The following is a 17,518-nucleotide window of genomic DNA, read 5'->3' on the forward strand; positions in this document are numbered from 1 at the left end:
GGGCGGGGCTAGACGACGGCGGAGGCGGAAGCAGCGACCCGCGGGGCTAGGAGCGAGGCTGGCCCCGGAAGGAGGAGGAAACCCTGAAAAGAAAACAGCAACAAGCCGAGCCGCTGTGACAGAGGGGAACAAAATGGCGGCGCCGAAGGGGAGCCTCTGGGTTAGGGCCCAACGGGGGCTTCCGCCGCTGCTGCTGCTGACCATGGCCCTGGCCGGAGGTTCAGGGACCGCTTCGGCTGAAGCTTTTGACTCGGTCTTGGGTGATACGGCGTCTTGCCACCGGGCCTGTCAGTTGACCTACCCCTTGCACACCTACCCCAAGGTAGGGCCCGTGCGACCCGGGCTACCTCCCTTCCCTGCTGACTCTCTCTCTGCTCCTCACAGCCACGTCGGCTCTGGGAAGCTGGCGGTTGAAACTGCCCTTCGACCACTACCTCCCACCTGTGTCGCTCCTGTTTTGCTCCCCGATCTTGCCTGCACCCCGTTCCTGCTGTCATTACCGGAAGTTTGCACTGCCCTTCCTTGTGATAGGCTGGAGAACCGAGATGAGAAAGACACCATCCCTTGTCTCTGGCAGCGTCGGGGCCGCGGGGCAACCCGGCAGTCCTGGGGAGGAGAATGGGGGCAATTAGGGCGGGTCCCCACTTTCAGGGAGTGTGAGGGAGGGCTGGGTGGAAGGCGCAGGTCCGCGAGCCCACGGGGGTCATTCGGAACCCTGGATTACTGAGCGTCTTTCTGGGCCAGGGGCGCGGTCTACCGAGGGCACAGGCGCACGGTGGTCAGCCCTAGAAGTCGTGGGACGCACCGAGGGCTCTCGCCTTTGTTGAGTTACGTGGGCAGGACGCTGCCACCAGGCACTGGAGTGTCTTAGAGGAGAAGCAGTGAGGGTCCTGCCTCTACACACTCATTACTCAGGGTAGAGGAGAAGGAATTCGTGGAGTGGGTGAAGAAAGCAGGCCACCCTCGGGAGGGGCGGGGGGTCACAGCTTACGGAGAGGCGGGACTCTACGCTCTCTCCCTGTCCCCCACCTCAGCAGCTGCTGCCTTCCTTTTAATTCCGTCCTTCTCACGTGGCTTTTTGCTTAAGAAATGTGTTTATTCAGGAGGAGGAATTGCTTGGTGACTCTCCCCACACCCTTCCCGTTTGTAATTTGTCGCCTCTGTCTTGCTTTATGAGAGCTTTGGCTGGTGTGGCAGATCTTTTTTCCTTGTTTTTGCCCTATTGTCTGTGTGCCCTTTCATGAACTGCAGTGGCTATCAAGGCTATTCCAGTGACGTTTACATGGCATGTAGGATGATGATGTGGACAAGTGTTTTCAGGTCTTAGAAATGAAAAGTTCTGATCGCTGTCACTTCCCACATTTTGTTTACTGCTGCATTTTACATTGCATGAGTGTTGTCAGTTTAAAAAGAAGTGTGAGAAGGGTCGTTCCCAGATTTTTCAGAATCAGAGATTAACATAGACGTTGAGAGAGAAATAAATTCTGGCTTCTGGACTGAAGTCAATGATTTGGCTTGGAATTGGTCCGAGTCTTATTTTTGTATTGTCTTCATGTTCGTTTGTTTTCTTTTTCGAGATTTTCTTAGCAAATTTATAGTGTGAACCAGAATGCTGGGAGAATAATTAAATAACGTAAAGGATTTACATTCCTAGAAATTTTAGGTACTTTTATAATGTACACTATTTTCTCATCAATTGGTATGATGCCTATAAGTCATTTTTTTTTTTTAAACTGTTCTTACCAAGAACTCTCCAAATAATCTGACTCTGTATGTCATGGACTTAAAACATATGGACAGTCTACTCTCTTTTAGTCAGTATGATAAGGGATTTATCATACCGTTATCCTAATTCTTGCAACAAACCTCCAAAGCATGGTTTTACAGTTGAGGAAATTGGTGTTCTGAAAGATTGACTTGCCCCCATCAGGTAGCCAATTAATTAGGAGAGTAAGAATTCAGCCCTAAACTTCCTATATGTATTGCCTCTTTTTTTTTTTTTTTTTTTTTTAGAATCATTTTTTTTATTTTTATTTATTTTTTCCCTTTTTTTTTTTTTTTTTTTTTAGAATCAGTTTATTTAACTTTATTTATTCATTCATTCATTTATTTATTTAAAGTTGACCAGAGAGGGACAGAGTAAGAGACAGAGAGAAAGTGATAAAGCAAGCTACCAGGTCCGCAGCTTGAACTGGGGTCGGTTATGTGGGAGTTCAGTACCATTAATCACCACACCACCTGCCAGCCCCCAATATGTATTGCCTCCTATTAATAAATTTATATTAAAACATTTAACTTTTTTATTTATGTCACTGAATTTTGTTGGTTCTCCTTTGTATTATATTTTGCAGTTCAGGAAAAAGCAGTGTGTATTATAAAAAACTGGCTGAATTTACAAACTCACATAGCCTGTTTTGGTCTGATATTTGTGCGGGCAGATAGAAATCTCATTTTAATGACTTTTTTTCAGAATTAATTATTTGTTGCAAGAAATAGAATGTTTTCCCCGTCTGTAAGTAGTTATTTTGAAATTACTATTTTATCCTTTAACTTTCCTCAAATCGCATGATTTGTCTGGGTTCAAGTACAAAAGAAGCCATGTTAATAACAAAACTAATTAGAGCTAGCCTAGTCATTTTTTAACAGAGGTTAGATTTGGAACCATACAAACCTGGGTTCTATTCCCAGCTCTTCTTTACTATCTGCGTGTCGTAGGTTATCACTTCACTTGTAAGCTCATTTTGTCATGTGTACAGACAGAGCGACAAACATCACACCTTGCACAGCTAGCGTGAAGATGAAAGAAAATACATGTTGCACTTTTAGTACACTGCCTAACACAGTGACAGATGGTTATTTCTTTGTGATGTGTTGTAAAACTATGATACACATATAGTATTAGTAGTCTCAATAATGCGAGAGTAGTTAACTTGACTTAATTGAGGATCAGAAAATGAATATAAAAGCTATAGATAGTATCAGTCGAGGGAGTTTCTAACTACTTGACTGGAAATATTCATTATGGTGGGAAATACCATTTCCTTGTGCTCTAAATCAAAGGAAATATATTTCATGTAAGCTTGTCAGTAATTTGGGATACGTAGAACATGAAATATTTAACTTGCATTACCAAATTCAAGCCAAGTTTCCTCATTTGTGCATTACAAAGCAAACTGTAGGTACACGTGTGATAAAGGAAAGTAGAGCTTTATTGCCATGCACAAAATAAGTACAGACAGCTTTTTTTTGCTAAAAAGCCTAGCCTCCCTGAGCAGTTCCAAACCTGCATTTTGTTGTTTTGTTTTGTTTTGTTTTTTGGAGAGTTTTTTGCTATAGGGCGCGTGCGCTTGCCAGACAGACAGAAAGCGAGAGATCACCCCCCAGGGGGGATGGCCACGCCGCAATCCCTTCTCCTCCATTCTCCTCTCAGGATCTTGGGCACGCACGCACACGCGCCCGGCATGAATTTAAGCCACCGGGTCCGGGACTCGAATCACTGTCGGCTACGTGGAATTCCTGCAACATAGCCATTACGTTAACTCTGGTCGCTTTTTTTTTTTTTTTTTTTTTAAAGAGACTTTTGCTGTGGGCTATACCTGTGTGTACATTCTCAAAACCCTGAAAGGAAAGAGAAAGAGAAGGGAGATGGAGGAGAAAGGATTGTGGCATGACCATTCGCCATGGGAGGTGTTTTCTCTTCTCCCTTTCTCTCTGTCTCTCTCTGGCAAGCACATGTGTCCTCTATCATGCAGGCACATGCACAAAATTGTCTTCATTTTACAACTAAGGAAACAGGCTCAGAGAGCTTAAGTAACTTGCTCAAGGTTAAACATATAAGTGGAGAGGCTGAGCTTTAAACCAGGGCTGAGTCTTGAACCCTGGCTATTTACAGCATGCCTTACAGTTTTGCAAAGTGGCTCATTGGGTTGTTTTAACAAAAGAAAGCTTATTTGAAAATGAAATGGCATGTGGAATCACTAATGCCAATAAGATCATGCTTTCTTTGTGCAACATCAGGAAATACATAGTGCTGAAAAGACATAAGAGAATTCTTGTTTTAAAGACTTATTTAATGTTATTGTTTTGTTTTGTTTTTAATTTGATGGAAAAAAAGGGGGAAAGTGAAAAAGCAAGCCACCAGGTAGGTCCAGGACTCGAACCATTATCAGCCATATGGGAGTCCATTGTACAAACCACCACGTCACCTGCTGGTTCCTGTAAGAGAATTCTTTCATTGTTTTACAAAGCTTGCAAAACCTACGAAGGAATGCAATTTATCTTAACTGTTAAAAGTTTTTCAGTTTCACCTTAATGCAGTTAAAACTAAGTTCCAAAAATTTGCCACCTGAAGAGTTGTATGAGAAAGCCTAATTAGTATAAAACTGCAGCCACCTCCTTTTAATGGATACTTGCTGTTGCATAAATTTTACTAATTCTTCTGCTAGAAGAAATCTATACCTCTGTATACCATTGGTTGTTAATTGGTATGTGCACATGCTATTCCCTTATTAGGTACCTGCCTTTGTTCACAATGGATCACACAGTAAGTTGAGGGGACTCCCCTAAATGCACTAGGTTGTTTTAAATAATTATATATATAGATAGATATGTATCTATCTATCTATATATATATATATATATGAAAAACCTTGTTGAAGACATTGCTATCAGTCTTATTAAGCAGTTAATATTTCTAATAATGAATAATTATATATCCTTCCTACCTTGAGCTCCCACACATATACAATGGTGCATATAATTATTGTTTTCTATTTTAAAAAATTCATTGAGATTAACACTACTAGCACTTATTAAGCACCGTCCTTGTCCCAGGCATTATGCCAGGAATAATGAAGGATTTGGAGACAACTAATAGCTTTTGTCTCCTTTAATGATGAGAAAACAGAAGTAGATACGGAAATTTGTGTAGTCACTCACTTAAAAAAGGTCTCGTCTGGGTCTGGCTAATTGCCATACCCACATGTCACTCTTGCTGCTCTTGTGTTTTTAGTTGTAGTAAGCCAGGTTTTAAAAATCCTTTCATATAAACATTTTTATAGGTGTATACCTCACTCTGTCAGGGCCTTAGTCACCATTTCCTGGGAAACTGGTCATGAAACTTCCTGATAAACTTGGCGATTTATAGATACCAGGATGTGAAAGAAATATGCCATCAGTCCTGGGGCATCTGCTTACTCCTTTCTACCTGTATTAAAAGTTCGGATTATGTCACTTTTATTTTTTTTTTTTTTTGTCAGTTTTTTCCCCCACCGATTGTGACCAGAGAATATGGAGAAAGGGCAGCGCTTTTACTCACTAGGCTTTTTTCTTGATAGTGCTTTTAAAATAAGGAGGCAAACCTCTTTATATGGCAAATGTCTTCGGTATTACCTGACTCCTATCATTTTTTTCCTTTTCAGTTATAAAATTTATTGGATGGTTTATAATAAACCCTACTAACTTTGCTTCCTTCTTGACCTTTTTTTTCCCCCTGAGAGATAAGTAACTATTTTTTGGTAATCCTCCCTATTCTCAAACTCCCTAGGAAGAGGAGTTGTATGCATGTCAGAGAGGTTGCAGACTGTTTTCAATTTGTCAGTTTGTGGATGATGGAATTGATTTAAATCGGACCAAATTGGAATGTGAATCCGGTAAGATGCTTGCTAATGGTGTTTTCTTTGTGTTGTGTTATGCTTTTTATATACTTTCCTTAGGAAATTGTAAGCATGCTGTTTAAACTAGTCATCCAGCATATTGTAATTACTATGAATTTAGAGTTTTGAGTAACTGCTGCTAGAAATTTCATGGGGTTTAAGTTTCATCTGTTCACTACGACAGTGTTTACTTTGTACTATGGGTAGGACACCTTTGTTTAACCAAGCATTCTGTTTTAGGACACCTTTGTTTAACCAAGCATTCTGTTTAGACAAATGCAGTAGTAATTACCCTACTTGTAATATATCACTACCTTTTCACAGATAGTATAGTTTTCCTAAGCCTTCCAATCATAGGTTAGTTGACTTAGCTCCAGGTTTTGTACTGAGTTAGACCTTTAACTCCATTTTTAATAGTGTCTTCTTTGTTAGTCATCCCAGTAAAAAGTAACCAGAGACTTTGCCATCTTTTAAGCCACTGTTCTTACCTTTTGCTGAAAGAGATGTGTTTAATCAAAGAAATCTATAATCAAGACACAATTAACATTAAGCTTTTAAAGAACTGTAGTAAAATATTCTCCATTCTTTATACTGTTTATTCAGTGTAGCAGAAGACCCCCTTTTCCCCTGTTGTGGTTCACCTTCTGTTTTCTGTGATATCATCACCTTATTTGGAGAGGTTTTTGCTGTAGGGTGCATGCACTCACCAGAAAGACAGAGAGAGACAGAAAGAGAGAAATCAATCCCCACCTGGGGATGGCCACGCCGCAATCCCTTCTCCTCCATTTTTTTCTCGGGATCTTAGGCACACACACACGCCTGGCATGAGTTTAAGCCACCGGGTCCAGGACTCAAACTATGGTTGACTACATGTGAGTCCAGCAACATAGCTATTACGGCAACTGCTGGTCCCATCATCACCTTATTTGTATGGTTCAGTCTTCTAAATGACTATCTTTATATGTGCATAAAGCTGTTCAGTTTATTATCTTGCACCTATGAGAATTATATCATAAATGCATTACTGAATTGGGAAGAAAAATAAAATGATTGTATTAATAATAGCAAAGTATTATACAAGAAAGCAATGGCTTTACTGATCTAGATGAAGAGAATATATTTGGAAGAGATCTACTTCAATTTTAGAATCACTGGCTTAAGAATTTTCTAGTTCCCGACCAGCAGATGGCATAAAGGCTACATCGCTGGACTCCCGTGTAGTCCACCATGGCTCGATTCCCAAACCCAGTGGCTTAAACTCACAATGGGCACATGTGCGTGCGTGCCCAATATCCCAAGAGGAGAATGGACGAGAAGGGATTACAGTGTGGTCATCCCCCCGTAGGGTGATTTCTCGCTTTCTGTCTCCCTGTCTCTCTCTCTGTCTTTCTGGCAAGCACACACGCCCTATAGCAAAAACCTCTCCAAAAAAAATTTTTTCCTGTTCAGTTTTCTTAGAATTTAGAGTTTAAACTGGTTACTTTGTCATATTTTCCCCTTGCCATGTGAATATCCTTTGCCTCTCAACTGAGTGACCCAGTTGTAACAATAATACCATATAATTGTGTAAATCCCTAACATAAATGATTTCAGTCAACCCGCTGTAGTAGGTGATCTCTGTTTTAGTCAGAGAAATCAATAGTCAGAGGTTAAACAGCTCAGCCCAGGTCACATACACAGCTAGCAAATGACAGAGCCAGACTGTTAATGGCATCTTCAACGTGCCAGTCCAGTGCTCTACCCACTCCATAAACCTTAGCTATGAGGATTTCCTTACACACATGTCATCAGAGAGCCCAAGTCCTGGTATGTAATGATTAGATTTATACATGGAACATTGGACTTTTCAGAGGGAGACAATATAGAGTTCTAATAAAATAATGTATTTCTTGCTGTTACCAAATTTGGAAGTTCAGATTGATGAAACTCTTATTAAGTATAAGAAATTTCTTTGTAAAATGCCAAATCCTTTTCTTTATTTGTCTTTTCCCTTTATTTTTCTTTCTTTTCAGAATAATTTGACCTTTTTTTTTCTTACAGCATGTACAGAAGCATATTCCCAATCTGATGAGCAATATGCTTGTCATCTTGGTTGCCAGAATCAGCTGCCATTCGCCGAATTGAGACAAGAACAAGTACGAAATAATACTGTCTCTCAAAATTGCCTGCTTAGATGACAGTGACTTGTATTCCTTGCAGTGCTTATTTTCCAACTGATTCTGTTTAGCATTGACTTTATATTTAGTTTTTAGCAAACATTATGTTTGCCTAGAGAATAGTCCATTGAATTATTACTTTTGTGTTATTTCACTGTTGAAAATTATATTCACATCTGTAATTTTATTTTGCTTCTTCTTATAGTCCAGTGAAGATATTATCCCCATTTTACATATAAAGAAATTGAGGCACAGATAATTTGCTATCTCAGAGTTCCTTTTCTCCCTTTCAACTTCCATTCCTTAACTTAGATCATTAGCATTTCCTATATTATTAAATAAGCTTCCATCTAATCCATTCTTTATGTCCAAATATTTTTTCTAAATGGAAAGCTCATCATGTTGTTCTCCTACTTTATATAATTCAGTTGCTCCTAACTGAACTTCTTATCACAGTCAAGCTCCTGAGTACCCCTCCATAGTCATCTCTTAAAACTCCCTCTTAAAAAGCTCTGTATGGTAGTGATTAAATGCAGTGCAGAGGAAGCTAGATCCCACATGACCAGGCAGGGTTTGAGTCCTAGTCCTAGTTGAAAGGCATACTGGACATGTGTGTCTATGCCCAGGATCTTGGTGGCCTGGAGAACTGGGGGGAAAAAAAAGGATTGCATTATGGCCAGGCCCTGTTGTAGGGTACTTTCTCTCCTGTCTCCCCGCTTTATCCTCTTTCTTTTTTCTCATGGTCTCTGGCATCAAAATCAACAAACAAAACTTCCTACCCCTCATATTCTTTATTACAAATGTACTAGAAAAAAATTTTTTGTTAATTTTTATACAGGAAATACAGCCACATGGTATAAAACTCAAAAGTAATAGGCCAGCCTTATAGCCTAGTAGCTAAGAAGCCAGTTCCTACATGGCCAACTGTAGTTTGTTCTCTCTCTCTCTCTCTCTCTCTTTCTTTTTTGACACAATGCATGTGTGCTCCCTGGAGAAAGAGAGTGAGAGAGAAAGAGAAAGCATCCACCCAGGGGAGATAGTCACATCACAATCCCTTCTCCTCCATTTTTCTCTTGGGATTTTGGGCACGCTGTGCCTAGCATGTTTTTCAAACCACTGGGTACGGGACTCAAACCTCACAGTTTGCCACGTGGAATCCAAGTGCCTTAACCTTCACTCCCTCTGCGAGCCCACCAACTGCAGTTTGAATCCTATCCCAATGGTTTGAAAAACATACCAGATACATGTGTGTGCATTCCTGAAATCCCAGTAAGATAGAGAAATGGAAGGGAAGGGATTACAGGGATTATAATGTGACCACACCCCACTGGGACCTGCTTCCCTCTCCCCCATCTCTCTCAGTTGAGGCTGTACACCTCTGACAATTACCAAAAATAAGATACGTAGTAAAAAGTCTCCTGCCCCGTCTCTTAACTACTTGATTATTTTTTCCTGTTAACATAGCCAAGATTACCCATACAGAGGCATTTTATGCACATAGCCTAGTAGCTAAGAAGCCAGTTCCTACATGGCCAACTGTAGTTTGTTCTCTCTCTCTCTCTCTCTCTCTTTCTTTTTTGACACAATGCATGTGTGCTCCCTGGAGAAAGAGAGTGAGAGAGAAAGAGAAAGCATCCACCCAGGGGAGATAGTCACATCACAATCCCTTCTCCTCCATTTTTCTCTTGGGATTTTGGGCACGCTGTGCCTAGCATGTTTTTCAAACCACTGGGTACGGGACTCAAACCTCACAGTTTGCCACGTGGAATCCAAGTGCCTTAACCTTCACTCCCTCTGCGAGCCCACCAACTGCAGTTTGAATCCTATCCCAATGGTTTGAAAAACATACCAGATACATGTGTGTGCATTCCTGAAATCCCAGTAAGATAGAGAAATGGAAGGGAAGGGATTACAGGGATTATAATGTGACCACACCCCACTGGGACCTGCTTCCCTCTCCCCCATCTCTCTCAGTTGAGGCTGTACACCTCTGACAATTACCAAAAATAAGATACGTAGTAAAAAGTCTCCTGCCCCGTCTCTTAACTACTTGATTATTTTTTCCTGTTAACATAGCCAAGATTACCCATACAGAGGCATTTTATGCACATACAAAGAACTTTTACTCCGTATTTTTATTTTTACTATATGCTATTCTGTGTAGCTATATCATAATTTATTTAAAGAATTCCTTATTTGTGAACTTGTAGGTTGTTTCTAATCTTTTTCTTTTGTAAATGGTGTATATTTTGCACATTTATGAGTATACCTATGGAAGAAAATCATAGAATTGTTGACTTTAGAGTTATGTGCATTTTTAATTTTGAGAAATAGCAAAATTCCCCTCCATGGAATATGTACCAATTTTTATAATTAAGATGTAGTTCATATACATAAACTTCACCCTTCTAAAATACACAGTTGAATGATTTTTAGTATAGTCACAAAATTGTACAACCATCATTAGTCTAATTACAGAATTTTTTTCTTTTGGGACCAGCAGATGAAATAATGGCTACGTTGCTGGTCTCCCATGTAGCTAACATGGTTCGAGTCCTGGACCCAATGACTTAAACTCATACCAGGTGCGTGTGCATGTGTGCCCAAGATGCCAAGAGGAGAATGGAGGAGAAGGGATTGTGATGTGGTCATCCCCCTGGGGGGTGAGTTCTTGCTTTTTGTCTCTCTGTCTCTGTCTTTCTGGCGCCTTAGGGTGCTGTGCTTGCCGGGGAGAGGGAGAGAGATAGAGATAGAGAGAGAGATAGAGACAGTGAAAGGGAAAGTGAGAATCACCCTCCTGGGGGATACCTGTACCACAGTCCCTTCTCCATTGTCTTCCTGGGATCTTGGGCATGCACACATACACACCCAGTGTAATTTTCAAGCCACTGGGCTGCGGACTCAAATTGCAGTCAGCCATGTAGGAATCCAGCGACGTAACTACTGCGCCATCTGTTGTGCCCATTCTAGAATATTTTTAACTCTCCCAAAAGAAATTCCATACTCATTAGCAGTCACTTTCCTTTCCTCCTCTCACCAGCTCACAGTGTACCACTTTTATTATAGTTAATTTTTTTATATATTTATTTTATTCATGAGAGAGGACATTGCCTGAGCACATGCTGGGGAGGCAGAGCAGGAGGGAGGGAAGGAAAAGGAGGCACCCTTGACAGGGTGGTGTCATGCTGCGATTCCCTCTCCCCAGCCCTCTAGCTCTTTGGGATCTTGGATATGCACACAACCAGTGTTTTTCAGATTAACACAGGATTCAAACCCACTGAGGTAGGCCCATTATAGTTTCAATTTTTGTTTCTCTGATAAATAACATTAAATATATTTTTAAGTGTTTAAAATGCTTTTCTCTTAATTATACACATACTGAACAGTTCTAAATTTTTGTAATAGGACATGCTATTTATGTCTCTGTTCCTTCCTGTCCCAATCTGCCCAGGGAACCCTTGACTCTAGGCAGATGTCATTTTCTTTATGAAACCTTCTTAACCACCCTTCATCCTAGTTTGGATTAGGTTCTTCTCTCTGTATAAACATACCACCTTGTGTTTAACCTCTGTCCTATGTAGACTATACAAATTAAACAGAAATATATGTTGATGAATAAAAGCATATATGGTCCCTGTTCTTTTAAATTTATCTCAATAAGTGCTTGTTCAGTGAGTTAATCAGTGAAAGGCTTCACAGCGTTAAAGTGGGAAAATTGGATCCTGAATACAGATCTTCTGATTCCAAAAACTGCTTGCTCTCTACCACCACATGGTGCCTCTCTCTGATATATAACAGAACCAAAGCTATCCCTAGAGTTCAGCAAATGGCATCCCACACTAGTGCTCTGGTGGGGTCTGGTGCTGCTAAAATAAACTAAGAAATCAGAATTGGAGGGGACATAATGCCAATCAATGTTAAAATCTTTTCAGTAGTATAGTACATATATCGAGCCCCTAAATTCTCTCTTTATTTCTGTCTTACATTTTATGCATATATTCTTTTGATTGATTTTTTTTGTTTGTTTTCCTGTTTTCCATTCATTACAATTTATTTTAGATGAAAGCATTCAAGATGAGAATGGTATGATTTGTTTCTTCCTGTTCTTCTGCCTCTAGAGGCCTTGTTAGTTCTCAAGAGTCTCCATACTTGTAGACCTGAATCAGAAGCCTGCTATTCTTTTGACATGCACACCCAGCATCTTTTTCATGCCCTGAGGCTAGGATTGAAAGCCTGGTTGTCCATGTGGGAATCCATCTTCCTCTGTGCAGTGCTTAACCACTGCACCATGGGGCTGGCCCAGAAGCCTGCTGTTCAGATAAAGATAACAGGTAGTTATAAGCATATTCTGTAGTAAATTAAAGTAGCTTAGGACTTTACGCTTTAGTGTAGTTAATTTGCAAGGATAAGTAAGAGTTTATTCTTATTCTAATGATTATGATGGATTCATTGAACTGTTTATACCCTGTCACAATAAAAATTTGATGAATCTTGATTGTAGTATTCTCTTTAATATCTATATATTAAAAGACATTTCTCATGTTTTTTTTTTTTTTTAAAGCTTATGTCTCTGATGCCAAAAATGCATCTACTCTTTCCTCTCACTCTGGTGAGGTCATTCTGGAGCGACATGATGGACTCTGCACAGAGCTTCATAACCTCCTCATGGACTTTTTATCTTCAAGCTGATGATGGAAAAATAGTTATATTTCAGGTGACAATTATGCATAGACTCACTTAAAAAACAACAGTAAATGTATATATCTTAAATGAATGACTTGGCATAGTACCACATACTTAGTCATTGACAAATATTTATCATGAAATAGTAATGCGTCAGGGCGGTGTGATTATCCTTGCCTCTGCCCATTAGAAGTCTTATCTAAAGGCCATTGGTTCTTATCTAACCAGAATTCTGAGTCTTCTAAATTGAATACTGGCCAAATTGATAAAATAAAAGCTTTCAATATAAGAATAATTAATATACTTTGAATATAAATGATGGCATGTATATGATCACTAGGAGTATTAGAGAAATGGGATATGACATAATTTTTAGTTAATTATGGTACTTTTCCTTAAAATTCTTGGAAAGAACTTGTGGACAAAGCATCTTGCCTCCAAGAGATGAATTTTCCCGTCTCATTTTTTGCAGTGTGCCATGATAATAGCAGCTGTCATTCCTTGAAGGTTCTATTGTAGTAGGTATTTTACACATGGTATCTCACATCTTCAGACAACTCTATGAACTTTAAGTATGCCTAGTTAATTGATGAGGAAACTGAGAATGATTTTTTAAGAGGTTTTTGTTATAGGGCACGTGCTCTTGCCAGAAAGACAAAAAGAGACAGCAAGCGAGAAATCACCCCCCAGGGGGATGGCCATGCTGCAATCCCTTCTCCTCCATGCTCCTCTCAGGATCTTGAGTACACATGCACATGTGCCCGACATGAGTTTAAACCAACCACCCGGTCCAGGACTCGAACTGTGATCGACTACATGGGAGTCCTGCAACATAGCCATTACGCCAACTGCTGGTCCCGGAAACTGAGAATCTTAATTTGTTAAAGGTCACACTGCTAGTAACAGAATTCGGCTTCACACTCAGGGCACTTTACCTCCAAAATTCATATACCACTCTGCCATGCTGTCTTCCTTTTAATTCACTAAATTCCTCAAATTTACTAGCCAACAAATTATGTTGCAGCACTGTCTTCCTTTCAGGTAAGCAGACAACTTAATTATTATTGCTAATTAAGTGGCTAAGTATACAGCTAGTATAAGATTTTTACCACTATCCTGAGCCTTGGATCCCAGTACTTATTTTGATAATAAGTAAAACACAGGAATTTTTTTATTAAAATTCGTGAATAAGTTCTGTGTCTTAAACTGATCTACCTTAAAGCTTAGGTTGACTCAGAGTAGAGCTTTCATTTATTCCTGATTAGAGAGATTAGTTCTATTTCTTTCTAAAATTTGTGTCAATTTAAGTATAATGGAGATGGGAAAATCCCCATTCCAGAGGATCAGAGCTGTATAGAAGATTTATAGTATGGCATGCTTGGTATAATTTATCAATTACCCATACTTAGGGAAGAGTGGAATGTTTGAAATCAGAAAAATAAAAGTTAATATATGTTTGACCAAAAATTGTAATCCACCAAATTAATCCTGATCCACTAGAACTAGAACTTATTTTTGAAGGGTATGGTATGTAATACAGTATGTCATAATTTGCCCTTCCTCTTTTTTTAAGTGTTATCAGGAATTTAAATTGACTAAAGAGTTGGTTATGCCAGAAATCTGTCTGTTTCTTTGCAAGACTCTGGATCTGATGTTTAAGAAGTGCAATTAAAATATATTGTGGTTAATGTGTTTTATTTTTTATATCATAGTAACTGTTACTTTTTCTCAATTTAAATGTTTATAGAGAAATGTTTATAGAGGTGATATGTTCTAGAACTTGTTACTGAGAAATGCTTAAGAGGTACAAATGACTTAATTGCATTCATTATCGTTTTAGTCTAAGCCAGAAATTCAGTATGCACCACAGTTGGAGCAGGAGCCTACACATTTGAGAGAATCATCTCTAAGCAAAATGTCCTGTAAGTTTTATTTTAAGTAGCTTGGGTAGAAACATTAGCAGTCATATCTGGTTGTAGTAGAGTTGGTTGTGTGTGTGTTTTTATAATGATGGAAGGTGAGCAGATGATTTCTAAAACAGTGGTTTTCAAACTTTAATGTGCACTAGAGTTTGGAGAGCTGGTTAAAACACAGAGGTATGGGCCCCACCTCCAGAGCTTCTAATTTACCAAGTCAAGAGAGGATCCAAGAATGTGCGTTTCTAGCAAGTTCCAAGTTTTGCTGATACTGCTAATTTGGAAATCACACTTTGAGGACATTCTATTCTGAAAACATTTAATTTATTTCAAAAAATACTTTGACAGAACCAGCAGGAGGCATAGTGGTTAAGGCGTGTACTCCCACCTGACCAACTGTGGTTTGAATCCTAGACTCGGACACTTGAAAATCATGCTGGGTGCATGTGCATTCATACCCAAAATCTCGAGAGGAGAATGGAGAAGAAATTGCTGTGTGGCCATCCACTCTTAGGGTTGATTCCTCACTTCTCTCTCTCAGTCTATGTCTCTCTCTGATGAGCACATGTACTCTATGGCAAAAATCTTTTCTTTTTTTTTTTTTTTTTTTTTTTTGAGAGAGATTTTTGCTATAGGGTGCGTGCGCTCGCCAGACAGACAGAGACATAGAGACAGAAAGCGAGAAATCACCCCCCAGGGGGGATGGTCATGCCGCAATCCCTTCTCCTCCATTCTCCTCTCGAGATCTTGGGCACGCACGCACACGCGCCCGGCGTGAGTTTTAAGCCACCGGGTCTGGGATGCGAGCCGCGGTCAACTAGGTGGGAGTCCAGTGACATAGCCATTATGCTAACTGCTGGTTCCCGGTAAAAATCTTTTTAAAAAATAAATAAATAAGATGTTTTGAGTATGAACTGATCAAATTTTTCTCAATAGATTAACCAAATAGTGAAACTGCCCTAAAAGTAGGAGTCCCTATTATTTTTGGTTTATACTAGAATGAATTTTAACTTACAGGGACATAAAACATCAAGTTAAAGAACTTACCTTTCAAAATGTATTAGCTCATACTTTACTTTAGGTACTGCTTTAATTAATCTAATTATTGATAGGAAGAGGTAGGTGGATAATGATAATGTATAACATGAAACCATCTTTCACTTTAATTAGATCAGAATAAACCAAGTTCTATTATTCTAGCCCACATGTAATTTACAAAAAGCATCAATATCAATAAGATCTTGAAAATTAAATAAGAAATTCATTGTGGTAGAATGTTCTTTTGGTTTTTGCTGTGCCAGAGGAATTTGCATGCGTTATAAAGTATATCAAATTATAGCTGTAAAAACCATAGTTGACCACGGTTCAAGTTCCAGACCCAGCAGCCCGAAGCTCATACTGGGCACCTGTGCATGCATGCTGAAAATCCTGAGGGGAGGAGGGATTGCATCATGGCCATCCCCTGGGAGGGGAGGGGGCGGGTGATTAGTCACTTTCTGTCTTTCTGTCTCTCCGGTGAGTGCATATGCCCTACAGCAAAAATCTAAAAAAAAGCCATTGGCTATCTGTAGCATGTATATATCTAGTAGTCATGTGTTTAGTTTTTGGGATATAGCATGGTATAAACTTGTTCCTTATTATTTCAGCAGATCTACAAATGAGAAGCTCACAAGCGCACAGAAACTATCTCGAAGACGGAGAAAGCGATGGCTTTTTAAGATGCCTTTCTCTGTATGTATTCCTCTTTATTAAGTGCATAGGAAATAAAATCTGGCTTGTATCAAAGAGATACATTTTTCGTTGTTATTTTAAATTTATACCATCAGTTCAAAAATTTTAAGATCTTTTTACCTTTTCCCTTCCAAAGTTATATTTTTGGTTATGTTAGTTGGTTTTAAAGGTATTACACATACTACTTTAATAAAACTAAAGCAAGTTTTTTTTTCACAGTATAAGAGCATTCTTGTTAGATTCCTTCATTTATGTGAAGAGTACTTTTCCAGACATTTAAATTAAGTTCTAAAGTATGTCTGGATAGTTTGGAGGTCAGATTTTTATTTTTGTTTTAATCTACATGGCCAGATAGGCTAGAGGAGATTGGTAGGGACTATAGATTAAAAGGGCTTTTTTTTTTCTTTAACATAGAAAAGGGCTGTTTTTTTACATTTAAAAAAATGTCATGACTTTTCCAACCCAATATATTCTCTTCTGGAAAAAAATATTGCTATAGGGCATATGTGTTCTCTGTAGAGAGAGAGAGAGACAGGGAAGATGAGAAGGCCCCTTCCATGGTGCATGGACATGCTGCAATCCCTTATCCTCCATGTCTCCCACTTTTCAGGATTTTGAGCACGTGAGCACATGCACTCAGCGCATTTTTCAAGCTGCTGGGTCCAGGACTCAAACCATGCAGTTGACAGTGTGGGATCCAGCTGACTTAACTACTATACAACTACCTGGCCCCTAAATTTAGTATCTTTTACTAAACAAAGCATTAAAGACTGTGTGAGAAAATGAAGATATAACTTTAAATTTTTTCTTTCTTTTAGTTCAAATCTGCTTTTGACTTTGTGGCAAAAAGGGGGCAGTGTTACTCTTTAGTGTTTGAAATTTTATTACAGTTTGATAGTTCTAAAGAACCTAAATAATCAGCTAATCTTTTCTCAGTATTTCACTGCCTGGCATTTTATTGGTGATGTATTGCCCTTTAACATTCGTCATTATATTTTATGTGGTTCTTTTAAACCTAATATTTTAAAAGTAATTGGTAACTATTTAGGTTAGGAAATGGTTAACTTTTTTCTTATTTATTTTTTTCATGAGAGAGAGAAAGGGACAGGTACACCAGAAGGGGCCCACCACGACATAATCCTCCCCACCAGCCTCCGGCCAGCTAGGATCATGGACTTGCATGCATGCCTGAAATATATAGGTTGACTCAAGATCCAGATCCAGGCCTTCCATGTGACTCCATTATCACATAGCGATGCCCTGCTGCCTGTGCCACCGTGGCTTGGCCAATGTAACTAAAGATGTATTTCTTAGACGCCTGTACACAAACATGAACTGTTATCATAGTATCTTGCATATGAATAATAAGAATTATGTA

At 39.3% G+C, this 17,518-nt stretch overlaps 1 protein-coding gene across 2 annotated transcripts in view; it reads left to right on the forward strand.

The window, feature by feature from the left end:
* The first annotated feature begins 20 nt into the window (after window positions 1-20).
* TMEM59 (transmembrane protein 59) overlaps window positions 21-17,518 on the forward strand; it is a 24,648-nt gene continuing 7,150 nt past the window's right edge. The window contains exons 1-6 of one of the 2 annotated variants that reach the window (XM_006149351.3): window positions 21-322; window positions 5,546-5,651; window positions 7,695-7,789; window positions 12,372-12,524; window positions 14,334-14,415; window positions 16,056-16,140. In XM_006149351.3, the coding sequence (XP_006149413.2) occupies window positions 134-322; window positions 5,546-5,651; window positions 7,695-7,789; window positions 12,372-12,524; window positions 14,334-14,415; window positions 16,056-16,140 (710 nt within the window). In that variant the 5' untranslated portion in view covers window positions 21-133. The remainder of the gene's footprint in view (window positions 323-5,545; window positions 5,652-7,694; window positions 7,790-12,371; window positions 12,525-14,333; window positions 14,416-16,055; window positions 16,141-17,518) is intronic. The other variant, XM_006149352.3, reaches the window with a different exon arrangement.

Source organism: Tupaia chinensis, unplaced genomic scaffold (assembly GCF_000334495.1).
Source record: "Tupaia chinensis unplaced genomic scaffold, TupChi_1.0 Scaffold000259_1, whole genome shotgun sequence".
NCBI classification, from domain to species: domain Eukaryota; kingdom Metazoa; phylum Chordata; class Mammalia; order Scandentia; family Tupaiidae; genus Tupaia; species Tupaia belangeri.